We start from the raw sequence: 17,007 nt of genomic DNA on the forward strand, positions 1-17,007 counted from the left end.
ATGGTGGAAAAATTATAAAACCTATCATGTTATTAAAAGAAATTCAAAGAATTTTTTTAATTAACAAGTTATTTGAAAAATTCTTACAATTTTTATTTTTATTTTCAAAAGCCTTTTAACTTGGAAAAAAACATTATGTTCTAATAACTTATAAAGATTTGATAAAAAATTTAATAATATTATTATTAGAACTAGAAAAAGGATAATTCTCATAAATAATTTCATCTGAAATATCAAAAATCAAAATAGGGTATAAACTATAAACTTTAGGAGTTGGTGGTAACCATGAAGGCGGGTTTAATCGTCAAAAACATTTCTCTCTCCCCCGCGTCCTCTGTCTCACTCCACTCCCTTTCTCCTAATATTTGCTCAAGAGCTCCAGGTAGATCTCCATGTCGCCAGCATCACTTTCGTCATAATTTAATAATCTTTTTATTAAAGTTTTTCAAATTCATTAATCTCACTTGTTTGAGTATTTGATATTAATTTTTCATGGTTTTTAAAACCCTCATTTTGATATTTGACTTGTTCATCGGAAAGAATTTGCATCATATGGCTGTACCCTTTTCAAGTCATATAATTTATTTAATATCTTCCTCTTTTTTTAATTATAAATTCTCTGGTTTCCATTGTGGGTATCCATATCTAGCACCCACCCTTTGCTGGATTAAGTTTCTTGTCCCAAAAAATAATAATTTATCTCCTAATTCCTTTGGCTTAGGTTCGATTGTTCTTGAAACTCTTGATTTTTCTTCCAAACTTCAAGATTTTACCATTCATGTCTTGCAGAAGCTGTTCCTTCAGGTCCAGATGTGAGCTAACCAACTCCAGTTGACTCAAATTTCAAAAGGGTATCTTCAAAAATGGAGCTTGATGAGCCTATCATGAAAACAAATATGCTTTTCTTGATTTTTGGTTTGTGGGTTATGGTGGTGGCCATGGCAGACAAGGGTATAACTGTAAATACATCATCAAGAAGGCCTAAAGTTGTGAATATCGGAGCTTTATTAACAGTAAATTCAGTTATCGGAAGGTCTGTGAAGCCTGCTATCATAGCTGCAGTTGATGATATAAACTCCAATCCATCCATTCTTGGAGAAACCCATTTGAATCTCATCTTACATGATACAAATTGCAGTGGGTTTATCGGCACCATTGAAGGTAATTAATTAATGCTCTGTTCTTCGTTTTCTAGGGTAAATTCCATACCTTTTTATTGTTTTATACCATTAACACAAAAAAACCAATCGCTATTTCGATATATAGCTTTGGAGCTAATGGAAAAAGATGTGGTGGCTGCAATTGGACCACAATCGTCAACTATCGCACACGTCATCTCACATGTCGTCAACGAGCTTCAAGTACCTCTCATTTCATTCGGAGCAACCGACCCGACCCTCGCAGCTCTCCAATACCCTTACTTCCTTCGTATGACACAAAGCGATTACTACCAGATGTCCGCCATAGCCGACCTCGTAGAATACTTCGAATACAAAGAAGTAATCGCCATTTTTGTCGACGATGATTATGGCAGAAATGGGATTTCATCGTTAGGCGATTCACTCGCCAAGAACCGAGCCAAGATTTCTTACAAAGCAGCGTTTACACCAGGCGCATCGGAAACAGACATAAGCGAGCTATTAACAGAAGTTAATTTAATGGAGTCTCGTGTTTATGTCGTTCATGTAAACCCGGATTCGGGTCTCCAGATTTTTTCCATTGCGAAAAAACTCAATATGATGACGAGTGATTACGTTTGGATCACTACTGACTGGCTTCTGGCGGTTCTTGATTCGCAAGAACCGCCAGATCCTGACGCAATGGGACTAGTACAGGGTGTACTGTCCCTACGTCCGCACACTCCAAATTCAAATTACAAAAAAACTTTCATCACAAAATGGAAAAACATCAAAGAAAAGGAAACAAACAGTTTCAATTCCTACGCGCTTTATGCGTACGATTCCGTATTTTTCCTCGCACACGCGATCGATACATTCTTGAAATCAAACCAAGAAATCACATTTTCTTCCGACCCAAAACTTAAAAATAACAACGGGTCCCACCTTCAGTTATCGGCTCTTCAAACGTTTGACCAAGGTCAAAAGCTTCTAGAAACACTTCTCTCAACAAACTACACGGGTCTAACCGGCGAAATCCGGTTCGACCCGGACAAGAACCTAGTACACCCGGCGTACGATGTTTTAAACATGGGTGGGACTGGGGTCCGCACGATCGGTTACTGGTCAAACTACTCGGGTTTATCGGTCAACTCTCCTGAGACTTTATATAAAAAGCCGGCGAATAGTTCTACGAGTGCTCAAAGGCTTTATAGTGTGATTTGGCCTGGTGAAACAAGTGTGAAGCCACGTGGATGGGTGTTCCCAAACAATGGGAAGCCTTTAAGGATTGTGGTACCTTATAGGCATAGTTATAAAGAGGTTGTTACAAAAGATGTTAGGTCTCCGGAAGGTGTGAGAGGGTATAGTATTGATGTTTTTGATGCTGCTGTGAATTTACTACCTTACCCTGTGCCAAGGAAGTACATTTTATATGGAGATGGTGTAAGGAACCCGAGTTATAGCAATCTTGTGGCTGCTGTTGCTGAAAATGTAAGTTCTTGCTTGAAATAGCATCATACTTTTGATTCCTGTTTTCAACTTGGAATTGGAACCATATCAATTTTTAAGTTTTTGAGCTCTTAATTTTGACCTCATAAGTCAAAGTCTGCAAATTTGACTTGCTATTTTTTTGCAGATATATGATGCAGCAGTTGGAGATGTTACAATTATCACAAACCGAACAAGAATAGTTGACTTTACTCAGCCTTACATGGAATCTGGGCTTGTTATTGTTGTTCCGGTCAAAAAGTCAAAAACAAGTCCATGGGCTTTTCTTCAGCCATTCACCATTGAAATGTGGCTCGTGACAGGTGGCTTCTTTCTACTTGTTGGATTTGTTGTTTGGATTCTAGAACATCGTTTGAATCATGAGTTTCGTGGGCCCCCGAGCCAGCAAATTATTACGATCTTCTGGTTTAGTTTCTCAACAATGTTCTTTTCACACAGTAAGTATTGTGTTGTCTGGATAAATGATGTTTAGAAAGTATTTGAGAAAATGAGGACAAACTTGAGGAAATGCAAAGTGAAATTAGAGACGAAATACAAAAGGTCCTTGTGCTTTCTGATTTTTACCTTTTTTTAGTCCAAAATTGAAACCGTTCTTAGTTTTGGTCCTTATTTCAAGGTTTCATATCGATTTTGGTCCCTGAAACCTTGAAAATAAAGACCAATCGAAAATAAAGACCAAAATCAGAAAGTCCTTGGGATCACAACCAATACGAAACCTTGAAATAAGAACCAAAATTGAATAAAGTTTCAGTTTTTGACCAAACAAGGTAAATTTTAAAAAAACACAGGGGCTATTTTTGTAATTTACTCAAAAATAAATGAGTACAAATTTATGAAAAGTTATGACATAACGGAGAAATCATTCTCTCCCCAACTTTTTTTATTAAGCCGTTTTTCCTCTATTAAGTAAAAAAAACACCCATATTTAGCTTTTTTTTTATCCATTGTTTCTTTTTCAAACCAAATGAATCTGTAAATGACCATTTTACCCTCTCATCTAAAACAAATAAGTGAAATTCTTTTTTAACGTGCAGGGGAGAACACGGTTAGCACATTGGGGCGATTAGTTCTACTGTTATGGCTTTTCGTGGTGTTGATCATCAATTCAAGTTACACAGCTAGTTTGACTTCGATCTTGACCGTTCAACAGTTGACTTCTGGAATCGAGGGTTTAGATGGCATGCTTGCAAGTAACGAACCGATTGGAGTTCAAGATGGCTCTTTTGCGTATAATTATTTGATTCAAGAACTTAATGTTGCAGAATCGAGGATTAGATCGTTGAAAGATAGTGAAGATTACCTAAATGCCCTTAGACTTGGACCAAAATTTGGTGGTGTGGCTGCCATTGTTGATGAGCTTCCTTATATTGAGCTTTTTATGAGTTATACAAAGTGTGAGTTCAGGATTGTTGGACAGGAGTTCACCAAAAGCGGATGGGGATTTGTAAGTTTCTTTCAACTTTTAAGTTTTGTATTTGACTTCTTGGGTCAAACTTTAAACTTTTCAAAAGCAACTTTGGTATTGATTTTGTCACTAATTAAACATAGAAATCTGAAATATTTGGACCATTCTCTTGAAGTTTGATTATTTATCGAAGATTTATGAAAATTTTAAAGAATCGGTGTTGTTTAAAACTGAAGAGTTTGACCCCAAATGTCAATTTGTAGTTTGACTTGTCACAAATTTAACAGCAAAATATCTATATTTGTACTATTGGTTGTGAAATTTGATTACTCATCAAATTTATCTAATATTTTTTTTTTAAATTGAATGCCAATTTCGTAGTTGAAAACCTGTACGTTTGACCTCAAAAGTCAAACTACACCTCATGGGAATAGTGAGAATACTGCTTCTATTTACACACTGCCATCTTTCTATTTATAGCATTCATTTGTAGAGTATGATTGGTTTTTAAAACAAATTCCCATCAATTTCACACATGGGAAAACTATTCTTCCGACCTCAAAAGTCAAACTTGAATTCTATTTTTAGACATTGCGCATCACTTCTTGATGATTTAGTAGGTGCAATCGCTCACCCCACCAAAGATATTAAAATAAGAGTAAATTCCATATTTGGTCGGTGAGTAAAGTTGATTTTCGCAATTTTGATCCCCATAAGTTTTCTTTTTCATTTTTGGTCATTGTTTGAGGTTTTTGTAATGTTTTTGGTCGGTGTTAAAAGAAATGACCATTTCTGGTCTCTTGAGTATAGGTGAGTTTTCCAGTTTTTGTCATACAAATATAGTCGAATTACTTGGAACAAGCACCAAAAATGTTGCAAAAACCTCAAATAATAATCAAAATTTCAAGATAAACTTTTTGGGACCAAAAACGTAATTCTCTCTAACAATAAATATAAAGAACATTTTTCCTCCTTCGTGCAAACCTCAAATTAAAATTTCAATCAATTTGTGGAATTCTTGGACCCTGAGTTTAACTGACTTTTTCAATTTTGATCCCAAAAATCTCTTGAAATTTCGCTTTTTATTTGAGGTTTTTGTAATGTTTTTGTTTCCTGTTCCAAGTAAAATAACTATATTTTTGTACCAAAATTTCTAAAGGACAAAACATAGTATTTTAAGTCATTTCACTTGAATCATGAATCGAAAACATTACTAGAACCTCAAATAAGGACAAAATTTTCAAAACTCACCTATACACTGGGACCAAAATGTGTTTTACTCACAATAATATAAAAAGATAATGAAAAAAAACATTTTCGCCTCCTTCCCAACCCAAAATTAAAATTTCAATCAAACTTTATTTATAGATTTTCTGACTCCACTAATGCTTTTAGGCATTCCAAAGGGATTCTCCATTAGCACTCGACTTATCAACCGCAATTCTCCAACTATCAGAAAACGGGGAATTACAAAGAATCCATGACAAATGGCTCGCATCAAGTTCATGTTCATCAAAAGTTACAGAAATCGATGTCAGCAGTCTTTCATTAAGCAGTTTTTGGGGTCTATTCCTGATTTGTGGGGTCGCATGTTTTATTTCACTTAGTATTTACTTTTGTCGGGTGTTATGTCAATACCGGAGATTCAATCCTGATGAAGAAGAGCCACACGAGCTTCCGGAACCGGAATCCGCAAGGCGGAGTGAGAGACGGACATTCCGGTCCACAAGTTTTAAGGATTTGATCGATTTTTATGACAAGAAAGAGGCTGAGATTAAGGAAATGTTGAAGAGGAATAGAAGGCAGGTTAATGGGCATAATGATTCGCCTTTATGAAATCGGGAATTTTGGTCTTGTGTTGAATGGTTGACTTTCCTAATTTGGAAAGATTTATGTATATTGTTTATGGGTTTGAGTGAAGTATACTTTCTTACAAGAAATCGTTATTATGATGCTAGATGTTAGGGCATAGTTAGAATTTTGTTGCATTGTTTATATGAAGGTTGATACTACACAATTTTAGAACTGATAACTCGTAACACATAAATCAAAAGTAAGAATTCTGACCTTTTTTTGTGTTTTGAGTTGTGGGTTATGATTTTAAGTTGATTAATAGGTTATTGGGCTATAAGGATGGGCTTGGGTGTTATAAAGTGTACCATAGTGTAACATTAAATTTACTCAAGAGTTAAGGGTATCTAGCTTACTATTCCTACACCTTACTACCTCACATCATCCATACACTTGAGGGAAATATGCTGAGTGACCACCCAAACACCGAGCTCTCACCAAACCGTTTTGAGGGTACCATGTTGTATAACCTTATGGAAGGACCGGCTTAAATCCTTGTATTAAAACTAGGTGATGACATGATGCTACCATGGAGGACCTCTAGAAAAGATTACAATGATTTAATTAGTTTTGAAATCGGATAATATTAATATGATATATACTTTATTAAAATTTTTGTAGATTTCAACCTCTATAAAACTTTATATTTCAGTAGTTTAATATAAGTAAAAAAGAAATATTATAACAATATAAAAATACTTTCTAACAGAATAAAAAATTTGATTTTATGACCAACAATATAAAGATTGAGATAAATTTATATTAGTATCTATAATAATATAAAAACTATTTATAATGGTAAAAAAAATTGGTTTTATGACTAATAATATGTCATGTATGATTATGCTAGTTGAATCTAAGTATATTTCAAGGTGTCCAATTGTCCATGAACGCTTTTAATTTAAAAACTTTTTTACATACATATTACAAAAAATACATGGATACATAGTGTAAAAACAAGATGGACACCTATAGATGGTGTTGAGCAACACAAAACAGAAAATATGAGATTGTTTTGAATTTTTTTGAATATTAATAGTAACATATATTACGAGGTTAGAAGATGGTTAACAATTTTTTTATTTACTCCTTTAAAATTGTATGACATAAGAGAAAATAATATGAGAAATTAAATATTCTTCTACATTTTATTTTTATTTATCTTCTTACCATATCAAATGTTGACATGTGTCACATTTAATGAAATTGATAATATTTTAATCCACTTTGTCACCCTTTAACGTGGATAGGAATATAATAGGAAAAAATAGAGGAGGATATTTAAATTCTCAAATAATATATGGTATCATTACATGTCGAACTTATATAAGATGCGGAAAATATCATACCTATCATTACATGTCGAACTTATAATTAAATTTTTTTGAATCGGTTATCTTGTCGTCCATTCAAGTTGGAAATAAGTGAATTTTAATCATGAATTCGTTACTGCATAAAAAATAGACTATGGACGCGTTCGACACAGAGCGTTTGGGACCTTGTAGCTTCTAACGTTTGACAAAACACTCTTTTTTGAACAAAAAGTCATGTTTGACACTCAAGCTTCTAGCGTTTAGTCTAAACAAAACGCTTCAAATTCAAATGCTACTTCATGTAGCGTTAACCAAAACGCTACAAGCTACAAGTTACCCGCTATCAGTTAGTTTTACCGAACACGTCCTATCTAAATGATAAATTTATATTTATCCCGATAGGGTACTTTTCTATACACCCTATCTCTATCTACTTTCAGTATACACTCACACAAGATTCAGACTACTACAACCATAAAACCCAAATTCCAATGAATCCTATTGCCAGATAGCCCATTCTCAATCTTATTCACGAGCCAGGTTTCAACTTATATATCGACCTCTTGTTGGATCTACTTAACATGGGTACGAAAAGGTATTTGTGAATTTCCTTCATGATTTTAAATTAAAGCTTGTTTTTCTTTTTATAAATAAAAAACTTATAATCTTTCGGTTATAAATTAGTAAAAGTTGTTGACATCGGCATTAAATTTCTAAGAACTAATTGGTTTTTAACAACATATAATTAGGGTGACAAATCGTGCTATCGTTTCGTGTTTCTGTCACGACACGACACGACAAAGTTTTATGTAACACGAACACGACACGAAACGATGTTGTGTTCTTTTTAACTAACACGAAAACGAACGAATCAAAAAACGACAAACACGACACGACACGAAAAATATAACATATATTAAAAACTAGTTTATTTAATGAATATTTTATCAAATATAACACGACAAACACGAAAAACACGATAAAGAACTGCTAAATCGTGTCAATTTCGTGTCGAATTTTGAACATGAACACGACACGACATCGTGTTTTTTACAGTTAACACAAACACGACACGAACATGAATTCAAATTTCATTTTTGTCCTAATTTCGTTTCGTTTCGTATATTTTTTTCGTGTCGTGTCATAAATTACCACCTCTACATATAAGTTTCTTATATATATATATATATATATATATATATATATATATATATATATATATATATATATATATATATAAAGAGAGAGAGAGAGAGAGAGAGAGAGAGAGAATGATTCAATTGAGAAAAAAAAATGTTGAGAATGAGGGAATAATTCTCAGCCACACATTTATTTTGCCGCAAAACACTTAGGCGTACCGTCGGAAATTGATAACGGATAAACATGTGTTTTCCAACCAAACATGTTTCCTTAAACTATTCTAATCATTACTTTAATATACATAAAAACATACTTTTTTTTGTTTTTTTCTTAGAAAGCCATTTTTATTGAAAAATTATTTTAAATATATCAAAATTCATAATTTTTTATTGTCTATAAATAAACATCCATATTGATATATAGTTTGAAGATAAAATAAAAAAAATTAAGTTTCAACTCTAGTTATTCATAAGTGAATATATATCAGATTTTTATTATAGTACACTCGTTATTCACTTATGAATAAAACGTATGCTTAACTTTTTTTTATAGTTTAAGTATCGTTCATATATGAATATGACACGTAATAAAGTTTTCTTACTTAAAATATATTTTTTACATCACCTTTCGTCACATATTATATTTATATATAAATAAAACGTGTATTAGTTGTCGTCATATTTTATATTCATATATGAATAAAACATTTATCAGATTTTTGTTACAGTTAATTTGTTATTCATATATGAATAAGTACTATATGCTACGGGCATGCGTGTAGGATTTTGTTACAGTTAATAAGTAGTATATGTTACAGTTAATTTATCAAACCGACGGTCAGAGTGAGAGAACGATCCAGACACTGGAGGATATGCTACGGGCATGCGTGTAGGATTTTGGAGGGAGTTGGGATACGTATCTCCCACTGGCAGAGTTTTCGTACAACAACAGTTATCATGTCAGTATCGATCGAGCTCCGTTCGAGATGTTATACGGTCGGAGATGCAGGACCCCGGTCTGTTGGGATGAGATCGGACATCGGGTCATGGGAAGCACTGAGATAGTGCTTAATACTATCGGGCTGATACAACAGGTACGCGACCGGCTGCGAGTCGCGCAGAGCCGTCAGAAAAGCTATGTTGACCGACGACGATCAAATCTTGAGTTTCAGGTGGGGAATTTCGTGTTGCTGAAGGTGTTGTCTTGGAAAGGGATCATCAGGTTTCGGAAGAGGGGCAAGCTGGGGCCTCGTTATATAGGCTCGTTCAGGATCATGGCCCAGGTGGGCAAGGTGGCATATCGCTTGGATCTGCCAGAGGAGCTTAGCCAGATTCACAACACATTCCATGTGTCGCAACTTTGGAAGTGTGTCACAGACGAGGATGCGGTTGTCTCGTTGGGTGATATTCAGGTAGATGAGAGCTTGAACTACATCGAGAAGCCCGTTGCCATCTTGGATAGGAAGACGAAGGTTCTTCGGAATAAGGAAGTAAGACTGGTGAAAGTGAAATGGCAACATCGGAAGGGTTCCGAATGGACTTGGGAACCGGAAGAAGAGATGCGAGAACATTACCCCGATTTGTTTGGGTCAGCAGACTTCGGGGACGAAGTCTAGTTCAAGTGGGGGAGACTTATAACACATGGTTTGATTTGGAAAGGTTTTATGCATGGACTCGGCGAGTTGGGAGATCAACTCGTCGAGTAGGGTCGTGGTATCATGGAACGCGTGACGGGACCGACTCGGCGAGTCCGAGCTGTTTAAAGAAAACCAAAAATTTTGGGGTTTGCCCTTTATATAAACGACATTATACGCCTTTGTAGCCTCCCTTAACATCATAAAAGATCATTTACGGCCGCAAACACTTGGGTGTGTGAAGTAAGAGCTGTGGGAGCTTAAATATTGGGATTGTGGAAGGAATTCCAAGCTTGAAGAAGAAGTATCAAGGGGAAAACACTAGATCTAGCATCTAGTTCGTCTTGGGCATTGAATTGAGGTATGAATCTGTTACCTTGAGCCTAGATTCTATTGGAGAGTTAAGACCAACTTTGAGGAAATGGAAGCAAGCTTAGATCTGGACCTATCACAAGGATATGGTTCCAGATCTGGACTTTCTTAGGTCCCAAATATCATAAAGTCACACCTTTTTATAAGATTATCCCTTCTCCATGCATTAAAACCTTTTTTGAAGGTTAGTTTTGGTGTTATGGCCATGTGAGGCTATGCATGCACGTAAAGTTTGCAACTTTACGTGACATCTTCACTAGGAGAGTATGGATCTGAAGTTTGAAACCTTAAATCCCACTGGAAAGAACCGAATACGTGACAACTCGTCGAGTCCCTCTAGTGACTCGGCGAGTCGAGAAGGTTTTCTCATTCACGGCCAAGGGTTCACGGCCATGGGTTCACGACCAAGGGTTCACGGTCAAGGGTGTACGGTTGGTAGTTTACGGCCGTGAACATCAAGGAACTCGACGAGTCCCTCGGGTGACTCGGCGAGTCGATGAGTAAGCAGGGAACCCGACGAGTGACTGATTGTACTCGACGAGTCAAGGTCAATATGGATTGTTGACCTTGACTTTGACCAGGGTTGACCCTGGGGGTATTTATGGGTTTATGCTGAGTTATTTACTCATTGAATATAGGAAGTTTGGGAGGAGCAGAGTGGGATATATTTGTTTTCAGTTCGCCAGTTAAGCGTTTGAGAGGTGAGTCTTCTCACCATACCCATGGGTCTAAGGCACCAATGTCGGCCCATTATGTGATTATGATATATGTGTTGGTCATTTATGTGATTTGATATGATATGTGATTTGTTATGATATGTGATTGTGTGTTTTTGCATGGAAGACCCCGGGGGGAGCCCGTGGCATTGGATATAAGACCATGCGGGGTAGCCCATGGCATTCCTAGGTAAAGACCATGTGGGGGAGCCCATGGCATTGGATGTAAGACCATGTGGGGTAGCCCATGGCAGTCCTAGGTAAAGACCATGTGGGGTAGCCCATGGCAGTCCTAGGTAAAGACCATGTGGGGTAGCCCATGGCATTCTTACAGGTCTTATGTATGCATGGCTTATATGTTATGTGTGTAGCTTTGATTAGCTACAGGATATGTGTATGTGTGTGGTATGCTCTGGGGACTCACTAAGCATTCGCTTACAGTTTGTGGATTTGTTTCAGGTTCATCTGAGTCCAAGGGCAAGGGCAAAGCTTGATGGCGCGGCGTGCACTCTCTCTCTCAGGCGACTTTATGGGATACTCTGATATTTGAAAATAAAGTTGTAATGAATACGGATTTGAAACAATTGTTTTGGAAATTCCTGATTTATGGAAATGTGTTTGGTTAATTAAAAATGAAAATTTTCTTTGAAAATTTTGGGTCGTTACAGATATTTATATTTACATATAAACATAAACAAAACCATCATATTTTCAATTAAATAAGTCCACTCTTTCTCTAAAAAAATATTATATATTTTATATATTTCATATATATATATATATATATATATATATATATATATATATATATATATATATATATATATATATATATATATATATATATATATATATTGAGGTTCAATAGAGAACCATAATTAACAAGTAACCAATGAACCAATCGTGAGCGTCAGAAATTATAATGATCAACGGCCAAGGAAATAGATGTACAGTTGTACATTGGACGCACGCACACCGGATTATATAAAAAAATTCACCTCCTTACCAAAAAAAACTCACATCTTTTTTTCGTATAAATTTTTTTAGGCCACATTTTTTATCGAAAAAAAAAACGAATATAGCGTTGTTCACGATTTTTCGTCCTCTTTCCATACAGATCAATGTTGATATATAAAAACGAACTTTTTTATTTCGAAAAAAACCTACTTTATTTTGTTATGTTTTTCAATATTTAAGTTTATTTTTATAAAAAAAAAACTAATTATACCAAAAATATTAATTTTTTGTACTCTATTAATAAATTAACACCGATTAAAAAAAAACTCGATCATTTCAGATTCACACTGTGAATCTAAACTGTAGATATTTCAATTTGTAACATTCACAATGTTAATTTGACTTACTATTTCAACTCTTCGATCATTCGCAAATTAACTTAGTGAAATGTACATATGAATCGAAATATTCACACTGTGAATATAAAAAGGTTCACAATGTAGTTTTATAATATTTTAACGTTTTTATTAATTATGAATTAGTTTTGTAAAATCAACAAATGAATTTATTCATATTGTGAATCTGACTTACTATTATTCACACTGTGAATATAAGCAGGTTCACAATGTGAATCTGAGCAAGTTCACAATGTGAATCTGAACAGGTTCACATTGTAAATCTGAACAGGTTCACAATGTGAATTTGAACTGAAATCTCGATTTTTTTTAAACATCAATGTGAATCTATGTTTAAAGAGTATAAAAAAATATGAATTTTGATATATTTATTAATTTTTTTCTACAAAAAAATAGACCTAAACTTTTCAACAAAAAAAGAAAATCAAGTGTGTTTTTTTGAAAAAAGTTTATTTTTTTATATATCAATATGGTTCTCTATGGAAAGATGAAGAAAAATCACGAACAATGGTATGTTCGTTTTTTTTTTCGATAAAAAACATGACCTAAAAAAAATTAAACAGGTTCACATTGTAAATCTGAACAGGTTCACATTGTAAATCTGAACAGGTTCACAATGTGAATTTGAACTGAAATCTCGATTTTTTTTAAACATCAATGTGAATCTATGTTTAAAGAATATCAAAAAATATGAATTTTGATATATTTATTAATTTTTTTCTACAAAAAAATAGATCTAAACTTTTCAACAAAAAAAGAAAATATATATATATATATATATATATATATATATATATATATATATATATATATATATATATATATAAAGAGAGAGAGAGAGAGAGAGAGAGAGAGAGAGAGAGAGAGAATGGTTCAATTGAGAAAAAAAATGTTGAGAATGAGGGAATCATTCTCAGCCACACATTTATTTTGCCGCAAAACACTTAAGCGTACCGTCGGAAATTGATAACGGATAAACATGTGTTTTCCAACCAAACATGTTTCCTTAAACTATTCTAATCATTACTTTAATATACACAAAAACATACTTTTTTTTTGTTTTTTTCTTAGAAAGCCATTTTTATTGAAAAATTATTTTAAATATATCAAAATTCATAATTTTTTATTGTCTATAAATAAACATCCATATTGATATAGTTTGAAGATAAAATAAAAAAAAAATTAAGTTTCAGCTCTAGTTATTCATAAGTGAATATATATCAGATTTTTATTATAGTACACTCGCTATTCACTTATGAATAAAACGTATGCTTAACTTTTTTTTATAGTTTAAGTATCGTTCATATATGAATATGACACGTAATAAAGTTTTCTTACTTAAAATATATTTTTTACATCACCTTTCGTCACATATTATATTTATATATAAATAAAACGTGTATTAGTTGTCGTCATATTTTATATTCATATATGAATAAAACATTTATCAGATTTTTGTTACAATTAATTTGTTATTCATATATGAATAAGTAGTATATGCTACGGGCATGCGTGTAGGATTTTGTTACAGTTAATAAGTAGTATATGTTACAGTTAATTTATCAAACCGACGGTCAGAGTGAGAGAACGATCCAGACACTGGAGGATATGCTACGGGCATGCGTGTAGGATTTTGGAGGGAGTTGGGATACGTATCTCCCACTGGCAGAGTTTTCGTACAACAACAGTTATCATGTCAGTATCGATCGAGCTCCGTTCGAGATGTTATACGGTCGGAGATGCAGGACCCCGGTCTGTTGGGATGAGATCGGACATCGGGTCATGGGAAGCACTGAGATAGTGCTTAATACTATCGGGCTGATACAACAGGTACGCGACCGGCTGCGAGTCGCGCAGAGCCGTCAGAAAAGCTATGTTGACCGACGACGATCAAATCTTGAGTTTCAGGTGGGGAATTTCGTGTTGCTGAAGGTGTTGTCTTGGAAAGGGATCATCAGGTTTCGGAAGAGGGGCAAGCTGGGGCCTCGTTATATAGGCTCGTTCAGGATCATGGCCCAGGTGGGCAAGGTGGCATATCGCTTGGATCTGCCAGAGGAGCTTAGCCAGATTCACAACACATTCCATGTGTCGCAACTTTGGAAGTGTGTCACAGACGAGGATGCGGTTGTCTCGTTGGGTGATATTCAGGTAGATGAGAGCTTGAACTACATCGAGAAGCCCGTTGCCATCTTGGATAGGAAGACGAAGGTTCTTCGGAATAAGGAAGTAAGACTGGTGAAAGTGAAATGGCAACATCGGAAGGGTTCCGAATGGACTTGGGAACCGGAAGAAGAGATGCGAGAACATTACCCCGATTTGTTTGGGTCAGCAGACTTCGGGGACGAAGTCTAGTTCAAGTGGGGGAGACTTATAACACATGGTTTGATTTGGAAAGGTTTTATGCATGGACTCGGCGAGTTGGGAGATCAACTCGTCGAGTAGGGTCGTGGTATCATGGAACGCGTGACGGGACCAACTCGGCGAGTCCGAGCTGTTTAAAGAAAACCAAAAATTTTGGGGTTTGCCCTTTATATAAACGACATTATACGCCTTTGTAGCCTCCCTTAACATCATAAAAGATCATTTACGGCCGCAAACACTTGGGTGTGTGAAGTAAGAGCTGTGGGAGCTTAAATATTGGGATTGTGGAAGGAATTCCAAGCTTGAAGAAGAAGTATCAAGGGGAAAACACTAGATCTAGCATCTAGTTCGTCTTGGGCATTGAATTGAGGTATGAATCTGTTACCTTGAGCCTAGATTCTATTGGAGAGTTATGACCAACTTTGAGGAAATGGAAGCAAGCTTAGATCTGGACCTATCACAAGGATATGGTTCCAGATCTGGACTTTCTTAGGTCCCAAATATCATAAAGTCACACCTTTTTATAAGATTATCCCTTCTCCATGCATTAAAACCTTTTTTGAAGGTTAGTTTTGGAGTTATGGCCATGTGAGGCTATGCATGCACGTAAAGTTTGCAACTTTACGTGACATCTTCACTAGGAGAGTATGGATCTGAAGTTTGAAACCTTAAATCCCACTGGAAAGAACCGAATACGTGACAACTCGTCGAGTCCCTCTAGTGACTCGGCGAGTCGAGAAGGTTTTCTCATTCACGGCCAAGGGTTCACGGCCATGGGTTCACGACCAAGGGTTCACGGTCAAGGGTGTACGGTTGGTAGTTTACGGCCGTGAACATCAAGGAACTCGACGAGTCCCTCGGGTGACTCGGCGAGTCGATGAGTAAGCAGGGAACCCGACGAGTGACTGATTGTACTCGACGAGTCAAGGTCAATATGGATTGTTGACCTTGACTTTGACCAGGGTTGACCCTGGGGGTATTTATGGGTTTATGCTGAGTTATTTACTCATTGAATATAGGAAGTTTGGGAGGAGCAGAGTGGGATATATTTGTTTTCAGTTCGCCAGTTAAGCCTTTGAGAGGTGAGTCTTCTCACCATACCCATGGGTCTAAGGCACCAATGTCGGCCCATTATGTGATTATGATATATGTGTTGGTCATTTATGTGATTTGATATGATATGTGATTTGTTATGATATGTGATTGTGTGTTTTTGCATGGAAGACCCCGGGGGGAGCCCGTGGCATTGGATATAAGACCATGCGGGGTAGCCCATGGCATTCCTAGGTAAAGACCATGTGGGGGAGCCCATGGCATTGGATGTAAGACCATGTGGGGTAGCCCATGGCAGTCCTAGGTAAAGACCATGTGGGGTAGCCCATGGCAGTCCTAGGTAAAGACCATGTGGGGTAGCCCATGGCATTCTTACAGGTCTTATGTATGCATGGCTTATGTGTTATGTGTGTAGCTTTGATTAGCTACAGGATATGTGTATGTGTGTGGTATGCTCTGGGGACTCACTAAGCATTCGCTTACAGTTTGTGGATTTGTTTCAGGTTCATCTGAGTCCAAGGGCAAGGGCAAAGCTTGATGGCGCGGCGTGCACTCTCTCTCTCAGGCGACTTTATGGGATACTCTGATATTTGAAAATAAAGTTGTAATGAATACGGATTTGAAACAATTGTTTTGGAAATTCCTGATTTATGGAAATGTGTTTGGTTAATTAAAAATGAAAATTTTCTTTGAAAATTTTGGGTCGTTACAGATATTTATATTTACATATAAACATAAACAAAACCATCATATTTTCAATTAAATAAGTCCACTCTTTCTCTAAAAAAATATTATATATTTTATATATTTCATATATATATATATATATATATATATATATATATATATATATATATATATATATATATATATATATATATATATATATATATATATATTGAGGTTCAATAGAGAACCATAATTAATAAGTAACCAATGAACCAATCGTGAGCGTCAGAAATTATAATGATCAACGGCCAAGGAAATAGATGTACAGTTGTACATTGGACGCACGCACACCGGATTATATAAAAAAATTCACCTCCTTACCAAAAAAAACTCACATCTTTTTTTCGTATAAATTTTTTTAGGCCACATTTTTTATCGAAAAAAAAACGAATATAGCGTTGTTCACGATTTTTCGTCCTCTTTCCATACAGATC

General features: G+C 35.4%; 1 protein-coding gene across 2 annotated transcripts; it reads left to right on the forward strand.

Annotated features, from left to right (window-relative positions):
* The first annotated feature begins 276 nt into the window (after window positions 1-276).
* LOC145123286 (glutamate receptor 3.5-like) lies at window positions 277-5,972 on the forward strand. Of its 2 annotated transcripts, none has more exons than XM_079058501.1 (6): window positions 277-382; window positions 790-1,161; window positions 1,267-2,609; window positions 2,755-3,064; window positions 3,662-4,071; window positions 5,428-5,972. In XM_079058501.1, exons 2-6 carry the CDS (start codon window positions 864-866, stop codon window positions 5,866-5,868), a joined length of 2,802 nt encoding a protein of 933 aa, XP_078914627.1. In that variant the 5' UTR covers window positions 277-382; window positions 790-863; the 3' UTR covers window positions 5,869-5,972. The 2 variants fall into 2 exon arrangements, with proteins under 2 accessions (XP_078914627.1, XP_078914628.1); XM_079058502.1 differs by having other exon boundaries at window positions 324-382; window positions 722-1,161.
* Window positions 5,973-17,007: the final 11,035 nt, after the last annotated feature.

This window comes from Lactuca virosa, chromosome 7 (assembly GCF_052849685.1).
Source record: "Lactuca virosa cultivar CGN04683 chromosome 7, Lactuca_virosa_CGN04683_v6, whole genome shotgun sequence".
NCBI classification, from domain to species: Eukaryota; Viridiplantae; Streptophyta; class Magnoliopsida; order Asterales; family Asteraceae; genus Lactuca; species Lactuca virosa.

What these genes read in the sequence shown, in the direction of transcription:
- LOC145123286 (XM_079058501.1), top strand. Translation starts at nt 864, where the DNA reads ATGGAGCTTGATGAGCCTATCATGAAAACAAATATGCTTTTCTTGATT. An exon ending in TGGCTGCTGTTGCTGAAAAT is followed by an intron (nt 2,610 to 2,754) that starts GTAAGTTCTTGC and finishes ATTTTTTTGCAG; the next exon opens with ATATATGATGCAGCAGTTGG. An exon ending in AACAATGTTCTTTTCACACA is followed by an intron (nt 3,065 to 3,661) that starts GTAAGTATTGTG and finishes TTTAACGTGCAG; the next exon opens with GGGAGAACACGGTTAGCACA.